General features: G+C 48.9%; 1 protein-coding gene across 1 annotated transcript in view; it reads right to left on the bottom strand.

The window, feature by feature from the left end:
* Nucleotides 1-9,764, bottom strand: part of LOC104167620 (fermitin family homolog 2-like) — a gene marked incomplete at its 5' end in the record, with an annotated part of 19,561 nt that overhangs the window by 6,663 nt on the left and 3,134 nt on the right. Inside the window, 6 exon segments of the mRNA XM_009707930.1 lie at nucleotides 475-599; nucleotides 3,672-3,721; nucleotides 5,769-5,903; nucleotides 7,679-7,786; nucleotides 8,126-8,228; nucleotides 8,376-8,601. Of these exon segments, the coding sequence (XP_009706232.1) occupies nucleotides 475-599; nucleotides 3,672-3,721; nucleotides 5,769-5,903; nucleotides 7,679-7,786; nucleotides 8,126-8,228; nucleotides 8,376-8,601 (747 nt within the window).

Below are 9,764 nucleotides of genomic sequence, written 5' to 3' on the forward strand. Positions count from 1 at the left end.
AACTTGACATAAGAAAAGACAGCAACGGTAGGAATGTAAAAACTCATGTTCAAGGCTCGCAGGGAGCGCTTGAGCGAGGCTGCTCACAACCGGCACCAAGGAGAGGAGGGAAAAAAAAATTAAAGGCAGTGGAGGAAGAGAATGATCTGTTCTCTCCGGCTCAAACTTATTCTCTGCCGTGGGAATTAGTTCAATTCTTTTGGATAGCCACCACAAAAAGGAGAACGGCAAGTTGTCTCCCCATGCTACAGGGGAGCTGGCGGCGCTTCCCCTTGGGGTCACACGTATCACGTACTCACTTTCTAGAAGTCTAAATATACGCCACGCTATCAAACCCGGTCACTCTCAGTCCTTCAAACATATTTACCCAACCCTAGCATGGCATGCCAAGAAGATAAAGCAGTGGGAAAACAAGATGCAAGAGGAGCAGCCCATTACTGGAATAAAATGCAACAGCGTTTACGCTTCTCGTACCTCTCAGGTTCATCTGGTGTGCAGGAGTCCCGTTGGATTCCTCTTTGCTTTTATAGCAGGAGATAGAGGTATCTTTGAAGGTGCACCAATACGGCTTGTAGCCTTTCAACGTCAGCTTCTTGGGCCTGCCAGACAGGTTGAAGGACGTTACATTCGGTTTAAGCTCCTAAACCAAGCTGCTGCACTGGGAAACTCATTTCACCCTTGAAAACTCGGTGTCAGGAGCTTGGGTTATGCCCAACCGGGGACAGTCCCTGCCTGGGAGCTCAGCCACCACTCGCCATCCCTTCACTACCGTGCTGGGTCAAGAAATTGAGCTACAATTGTAAGTTTGGACTCTTCAATCCCATGGAGGTCCCACTAATTTGGTGCAAGGTGGAAGGAGCTGGAGAACTGTATTAGAAAAATAGACATGTCCCCGAACCGCTGCAAGATATGCCTCTCCACCCGCCACATTAAACTGGAACCACTTTGCTCAAGCTCTGAAGCGGGACCTCTAAAAGACTTGTCCGTCAAGCACATGCATGAGTACCCTTGTTGTTTTCTTTTTAAATACTTCACTTCGCATCAGAAAAGGTTCAGTTCTATGGAAAACAAGGTTTTTGCTTGATTCTGCAGAAGAACTGACGGCCCTTCTAGCCCACGGCAAAGCCAAGTGACCACCTGGCATGGTGGTACCCTGAGCCTGCTCATCCCACCGTGAGCCCAGACCTTCGTAGGGCTGCAAGTTTCTGAATTTCTTAACCCGCCCTCTAATTTCTAAACCTTAGTCAAAGGTTGTATCTGTAGCCTCTCACTGCAATGCATTTCTCACATCTTCATCCCAGAAATAGCTGCTGAACACTCCTATGTAGGGATCAAATAGTGTCAAACCCTTGAACAGCTATCAGTTTGTATGTCATAGAATCGTAGAACGGTTTGGTTGCAAGGGACCTTAAAGATCACCTAGTTGCAACCCCCTGCCATGGACAGGGACACCTTCCCCTAGACCAGGTTACTCAAAGCCCCGTCCAACCTGGCCTGAATCGCTCCCAGGGAGGGGCCATCCACAGCTTCTCTGGGCAACCTCTGCCACTGCCTCACCACCCTCACCGGGAAGAATTTCTTCCTGATATCTCATCTAAATCTTCCCTCTTCCAGTTTAAAGCCATTGTCCCTTGTCCTGTCACTCCCTGCCCTTGTCACAAGTCCCTCCCCAGCTTTCTTGTCGGCCCCTTTAGGTACGGGAAGGCTGCTCTGAGGTCTGCCCGGAGCCTTCTCTTCTCCGGGCTGAACAACCCCAACTCTCTCCAAGCAAAAGTGTGCTGGGGGCTGCTCAGGTTGTGTGGGTCGGGAGGAAATCGGGGAGGTGGGGGAGAAACACGATGTCTGCCTGAACCTCGCTGCTCCCACACCTCTGATGTCCATCTGAGCTTGGGGCATCTGCTGCCTCCTCCTGCCTTTGCTGGTTTTCCTCCTCCTAAAGCCCTGGCACACACAGCCCTGCCCCGTGCAAACTTTACAACCTCAATTTCCTTTGAAAACCTGCCTCCCACTACAGAAGAAGTCACCCACCTCCAGCCAAGCCACCCTACACGTGCAGGTTTTTCCATCCTTCGCTTTGCATCCTTCGCTAAAGATGCTTTAATACATCTTTACTCTCCTGAGCCTTTCTGGGGGCTCCTTTAAATTGCAGGCAGGGTATTTTGGCTGGCACAGGCAGTAACCTGGCTGGCAGGGGAGAGAGAAACATCCCGAGTCTCTGCAGCAACACCAGGCACATATAGGGACGTATATATATTGGACCTATACACAAGGCATACTAGGGACATATATTGCAGCTCCTGCCCAACTGAAGTGTGACAAGAGGCACAAAAGCTGGGCCAGCTCCTAACGTCGCATCATTTACATTGGGTTTCTGGCGCTAAAATATCACCTGGCCCTCATTTTTAGGAGCAAACGGCAATTCTGTGCTTCCCTGCCGTGGCAGGACGGCCTCAAATCCCAACCCCAGGGTTTGGGGCTTGCATCGGGCGAGGAACCGGCACCTTCTCGCTGCTCCATCTCCGGCCCCACCAACTGGCGTTCCAATTTGCAAGCAATTAGCTCCCCGACTAGTGCCTAATTTTACTGGCAAATAAGCGCATCAAAGGCAAGAGCAAGGTTTTTGTTTGTTTGTTTGTTCGAGGGGGAAAACAACACCCACTCAGATGCAGGGCACAGGCTGCAGCCACGAAACTCTGCCCCAGTTAAGACAGACCGCAAGCCCAGAAGGACACAGAGACCTTATTAATTCGCCTTCGGAGAGGGAGAAAGAGTTTTTCAGAACAGAAGTGCTAGGTTCTGGCTCCAGAACCAAACAATTAATAAAATAAAAGCTTGTTCCAGAGCTGTTTCGCTGCCTACAGCTTTTCTTCTATATCCTATAGCTATGCTGTGAAATCTCATCATTATTTCCAGTTTCCAGAACTTTCACCGTAACTCTTGCCGCAGCAGGCAATAAACTGCAAAAGACGGTCGCGGCTGCCAAAATGTTACTCAAAGTCCAGACGCTGCCGTTCCCGGTTTCCACGTACCACTGTCCCAAGTCAAAGCAAAATAATAAAAAAAAACCCCTAAATCCTGAGTGAGCTGGAAGAGGAGCAGAGGCAGCTTAACCTGCTCCTTTGGCAAGGGGAGGGAAGACAGACTGGGATCCTGGCTGTTTATAATTCATCCAGCCTCTCGCAAACCAGGAGAAGTATTTGAGTAAGGTTTCTTGGCTTCACTCCCAATTTTAGGATAGCTTGATTATCTCTTGGGCATTAATTGTGTTAGAGAAATATCCCAGCACGTGCTGCTGGCTACGGGATGCAGCAAGCTCTCCCGGAGGGATGCGTACCTGCCGGGGTGGTGATAATGGAACAACACCCTGGGTTTTTATATTTAAGAACTGATTAACTTCAGTATCGAGTATTTTGAATAGTGTGAAATACTTAGCAACTGTGCTTAGGGGATAAAGAAGTAAAATGCTTTAATAGTAAGAGAGCACAGATGCTGAGCTGCGGTATCACACAGCGATTGCTGGGTGGCTTTTCACAGGAGATAACAGAGTGGTGTGCAGTAAGATCTTAAGGTCAGGAGATTGAAAAAAAAAAAAAAGGATATTAGGCGGTAGGACCATTAATTATTCATAGACATTACCAGTTTCACAAGCACCTCTTCCCATCAGCACTTACTTGAAGACTTTAATGTAGTCGGCGAGCTCCGGGATGGAAGTGATGTCACCCTGAAAAGAAAAGATTATCCCATTCACCCGCCTGCCCGAGTGGAGCCGGGGCCGTGGGTCCGGGAGGAAAGGGATGCTGCCCAGGGAAGGAAGCCGGTGGCAGCTTCACGGGCCAACATCAGGGCTTGGGGGTGATGAAAATGCTCCTGAGAAAGTCTCAGCCGCTTCACGGGAGAAGAAAGCGGAGAAAAATCTATGGCACGGAGTGCTGTTTAGAAACCCGAGGACAAGGTTTTCTTTTATTTTGAATTGAGGAAATTCCTCCTGCCGCTGGAGCCAATTCCCACCCGCGAGGTCACCGGCGGTCACACCGGCTCCTGTTCGCACAGGGATTTTTCTCCTCCCTTAGTTCTTTCCTTAGGCTCCAAACAAAAGGAGAAGATGCTGCTCTGCATCTCCACGGAGGACTGGGGAAGGGCTTTCGGACAGTCTAGAAAGGCTCCCCCCCCCTAGCTTTTTTAATACTGAGTTTATCTTCACATTTTGCATGAGCAAAATATACAGGGTGGCACTTGCAATTCCTACAAGCTGAAACCAAAGGGTTTTCGAAGGACAGAAAAAGCAAAGGCTGCTCCAACAGCTCCGAGTAGCAAGACAGTTTACTTCCCGTCTGCAATGAGCAATGCTGTTTATAGATACCAAGGGGAAAAAAATGCAGAATCTAAACAAACAATCCAGTAATTGCCCATTATCCGTATTCAATTACTCGAATGCATCTGGAAATGGCTACTGCTAGCAACCCCTACGGAGAGGGATGGAGTTTTTTTGATGAATCATCGTCGTCTTCACTCCTATCTGCCAGGGACCATTCCTTAGTACTGTGCTTCAAATCTGGTTTTGCAAAGAAATCATAAAAGATCTCTTGGCGATAAAAACTTGTCATTATTTCTGTCGCACCGAAGCAGCGCTCCCCTCCCTGCGGCGCCTGGTTAATATTGTAAACCTCTGCCATCGTTAACGCTAGTAAAGCAGGCTAAATATGGATGTTAACTTCAAAAAGACCCTTCATAAACACTTAAAAGAATTATATGAAGTGTAAGATTGGAAAATTTCAGGGCTTTTAGGGTTTGAAAGAACTTAAAATGAAACTCAGAGATGGTATAAATGTGCAAAATGCCTGGAAAAGCTGTGCCGTGCCAAGTCTGACCGGACCGAGCCCTTTTTCCGCAGTTTAGTTCTTGGGCTTTATATTTTTAAAGGTGGAAAACCAGTGTTAAAGCAGCGTATCAGAAAAAAAAAGAAATCCTCTGAAAAGCAGTCATAGCCCCAGTCTAATAAAAATAGGGTTTCATAAGCCCAAGTTATTTCTGAAAATCACAGCAGCTGTTTTAGGTGCTCTAAAACTTTGCCATGAATTAGAAACGGTGGAAGAGAAACCTCAGCGTGAAGGATTCAGTATTTCAGAAAGTCGGTAGCGAGAACAGAAATGAAATTAATTTTCAGTTAGTTTTCCATTATTTCACCAGGAAGGTGGCTTGGTGCAGGGGAGGGCTTCAGTAAGATCCTGGCTCCTCCAGGACTTCTCCAACACCATTTGGTCCTACGGTCCCAGCAGGAAAAATGCAATATTGCACTTGACTTGTGCAGCAACGCAGAGCTGGGCACATGGGATGGGCTGAGCTCTCCCTGCTAAATTAACGGCAAACATCCAAAAAATAGGAGGTGGTCTTATGGCTTAAACGAAGCCTTTGGTTCAATACGCGCATGTGCTCAAAGAGGCTTTTATGCTGCTTTGGGCTCAGAGCAGAGCTCCGGCTCGGTGCTGGCCCCGTGTCGGTCACTGCCCAGGGTCCCCTCCCACCAGAACGACCCCTTGGTATTTTAAAAAAATACTATTTTTAAGAAAATATTATTGGGGGTCTCTGTTTTGTGTTGCTTCACTGGGCTGTGGGCAACTTTCTCATGCTGTAAGAGGAGAAATAGAAAAAAAAAGAGAGGAAGGAAATAAAAGAGGTTGGATCCCTGGAAAAATTCCCAGCTCCTGCCTCGTGCGAGGCGAGGAGGGGACGCGCAAGCCACCCTGCTACGGCGTGCTCGCGACCCTTACCAGGATGGTCGACGTTTTGCCACCTTCCAAAGTAATTTCCAGATCCGAGAGCGCAGCGTCCACCTCATCCACCTCCTTGTCACTGTTGTTCAGGTGGTTTTCCGAGGACATGATGGACAGCTTATTGATGTGGTACTGAAAGGCAAGGCACAGCGTTTCACCGGGACGCAGGATCACCGCAACACAGCCACCACGCTTAGGAAGAGGAGTGGAAAACCGCAGCCGTACCCTCCATGGGAGCAGAGGCCAGCAAGCGCTGAGACCTGAGAGCAGCTGAGTCAGGAATGACCGGCTTGGCTGTTCTCAGTCCAAGGAGTCAATGGTATGAACCCTGAAGGACCGCTCTGGATCCCACAGGGCAGAGCTACTCTTTTCAGAGCATCACAGACTGGTTGAGGCTGGAAGGGACCTCTGGAGCTCATCTGGTCCTACCCCCTGCTCAAGTAGGGCCACCTACAGCCCGTTGTCCAGGACCATGTCCAGGTGGCTTTTGAGTATCTCCAAGGATGGAGACTGCATAACCTCTCTGGGTAACCTGTGCCAGTGTTTGGTCACCCTCACAGTGTCACCCTCACAGTAGAAAAAAAAGGTTTCCTGATGTTCAGAGAGAACCTCCCGTGTTTCAGTTTGTGCCCATGGCCTCTGGTCCTAGCACTGGGCACCACTGAGAAGAACCTGGCTCCATCTCCCTTACAGCTTTCTCTTCTCCAGGCTGAACAGTCCCAGCTCCTTCAGCCTTCCCTCACAGAAGAGATGCTCCAGGACCTTCATCATCCTTGCTGCCCTTCGTTGGACTCTCTCCAGTACATCCATGTCTCTCCTGCACTGGGGAGCCCAGAACTGGACCCAGCACTCCAGGTGTGCCCTCACCAGTGCTGAGCAGAGGGGAAGGACCACTTCCCTCAACCTGCTGCCAACACTTTGCCCAAAGCAGCCCAGGATTACCATTCACCTTCTTTGCCGGCACATTGCCGGCTGATGTTCAACCTGGTGTCCACCAGCACCTCCCCGTCCTCTTGTGCCAAGCTGCTTCCCAGCTGGCTGGCCCCCAGAACATACTGGTGCTGGGGGTTGTTCCTTCCCAGGGGCAGGACTCGGTGCTTCCCCTTCATGATGTTTGTGTTGGCCCATTTCTCCAGCCTGCCGAGGTCCCTCTCACAGCAGCACGACCCGCTGGCATCTCAGCCACACCTCCCAGTTTAGGAGGACCCATATGCATCTGCATACATCCATAAAATCTCACACAAAGGACCATGCCCAACCCACTCTGAACTGCTGAGAGAGGTAAACTGAGTCTTTATATTTCTGGTTTTACTCTTTTTTCCCTAGGAGAGGCCCTAGGAGCAGACAGCCTTGCTCTTGATGGTGATATTTCTGCATCCTACAGCGACGAGGCACGCCAGACCACACGGAGTAAATGGCCCGCCATCCGTCTTACAGAAGTCAATAGCAGGTGTAGTATTTATGCCAAATCACGCCGAGTATTTCATAAAACAGATAAATAAATAGTTCTGGGAAACCCACAGATTATCACCAGCTGTCTGGGGGGGCAGCGTGCCAGAAACACACAGTTCAGTAACCTAGTGTACTTACTGGGGTTTTTTAAGAAGGGCAAAACTAAAAGTTAAGAGAGACATAAACATGTTCGGTAAAAGAAGGCCAAGTTCCTTTTCATGAGAAGTAATCAGCAGCAAATATTTAAATTACCCAATAAGCTCAAGTAGAGGGAAACATTCCGACTTCTACCAGCATGAGAAGTCCAAGCTCCAACCAAAGGCAAGGTGAGGCTTAATACACCACTTACAGCAGATGCCACTTACCCTGTTAATCAATATTGACCGATAGAGAAGTCTGCAAAGCTACAAAATCAAGTTTAACCAAAAGCATAAGCGTCTCGGGCTGTCTCCTACCTGCAGCGCTGCAAACATCATCATTTCTTCCTCCGTGCACTCGATCTCCTCCAGCAGAATAGCCCATTTGGACTGCTCGTACAGCTGGTTGATCCTGATCGCGTCGTACTACGGCACAGCACAAAAACACAGACTGGTTGTAAAATGTACCAGCCCAGTTCAAGACAAACCCCTTCATCTTTCATTTCAACACAACGCTTCGATCCGAGACTGAAAAGCCTCTGCCACTGAAGCGGAGCGGTTCTAAGCAACCCTTAGAGCATCTCTAGCAAGACCTAAGCATCAGCAAATTGGTACGTGGGAGCAGGGAAATCTGCTTTTGATGCCTGCACGGCCAGTTTTCAAAGCGGTGGAGGATTTACCAACACAAAAGCTCATGAGAGATCGAGGCATCCTTTGCTCAAAGCCTTTGCCTGCAAGATGCCAGTCAAATAAATAGCTGTGTACCTTTGGATTCAGGTCAAAAAAGCTGTAGTACTTGAACCGGAGCAGCAAAGCCTCATTTTCTTTCACCTCCTGCTCCATAAGAGATCGGGACGAATCCAGCCACCTGTAAATTGTCAACACGTGATAACACACACAAAAAGTTCCAGCAAAGTCGTGATGACGCTTTCAAGAATGCAATTTAAAACTGCATATTGGAAAAAAAAAAAAAAAAAAGGGAAGAAAAGAGCAGAAAACCCAATCCTTAACTCACCCTTGGTTGATTTTGGCTTTATCGAGCAGCGCCTGTGGCTTGTACATTTTTGCTAAGGACTCCGGGGAGGTGACGGGCTGGCTGACGGCCAGGATGCCCGGGTTCCCCTCCGACAAGGCGCTGTCACCGAACCAGGCTGAAGTGGGTGACAGGGGACTGCCGTCGTGAGCGTCGTAGGTCGGTGTCATCGTTTTGCTATACAGCCCTGGGCTTGAATATATGTTTCCTACCGGTAAGAGGAATAAAAGCCCGGAGTTAGCTTAGGGCCAAGCCAAGCCCTGCCTGCTCCCAACCAAGCCAACTCAGACAAAAACCCAAAGCCAGCGGATAAAAAACCTTCCCTTTTTTTTTTTTACCGTTTCTTTTTTTTTCCGCAATGGGAAAACACTCCGCTGCTTGTTTTCCCATGAAAAGCTGTCTCTCTCTCTCAGCTTTTCTCCGAGAGCAAAACTGATGGAAAACTCATTCCAGCCCAAATCCATGGGAAGAGGCGCTGGTCTCCCACGCCAGGGAACTCCTGCCCCCTGAGTTTCTGCGGCACCTGGGACACGAACGGCTCCCAACTTACCGGTATTACCTGTTGCTTAAAGATTTTGGAAGTCAAAAGTTTTAGAGGAGCAGGAAAATAAACTAAGGGCGCGGCCAAAGAGACCAGAGGCAGAGCGCAAAAGTCCTACTGAGGTGGAGCTCACCTTTGACGGGGCCGATGTAAAGAATATCGGTGCCTATAGAGAGGGAAAGAAAGGAGGGAAGTGAGAAGGCGAGAGAAAGTCACTGGGAGAGTAGGACAGGAGAGAAGCCGAAAATGGGCATTTTCGGAAGAATAGCACGGGTGAGGTTTAACCATCCAACCGAAGTGTTTGCAGCAGCGCCGGTGGACTCGGCAGGCAAAGCAACCAAAGTGACTCCACGTTATTTTATTCACGTTACAAGAAACAGCTGGGCACGGAAAGGCGGCGTTTCACGGACGGACAAGCTTGCTGAGACGGCCAAACAAATTTGGTATTAATATGCTGAGCAAGTGGTGCGATTTGGTGCAAAACTGATCCCGAAGCACACATTGCTCCCAGGCCTTTTAAAGCTTTACGGCTCGTACAGACTCAAAGCAGACAAAACACCCCCGACCTTTTAAAATTACAAATCTGAAGAGAAGAAAGCGGACCCAGCTCGGTATCTCATACCCCAAAATAGCTGAGAGCTAAATAGTCCCCGTTCATCTCCCAAGAGCATCGATTTTTACATGAAGACTATGAAATCCAGATTTTCAAAACAAGGGAGGTTCAACGACCGTATCCTAATGTCAGTAATTCCACCGCGTACGTACATCGGGCAATGAGCTCAGCATCATTTGCTGGGCGTAAATCCGCGCATCAGTACCCAGGAGGACCA

Source organism: Cariama cristata, unplaced genomic scaffold, assembly GCF_000690535.1.
Source record: "Cariama cristata isolate BGI_N322 unplaced genomic scaffold, ASM69053v1 scaffold14009, whole genome shotgun sequence".
Lineage (NCBI taxonomy): Eukaryota > Metazoa > Chordata > Aves > Cariamiformes > Cariamidae > Cariama > Cariama cristata.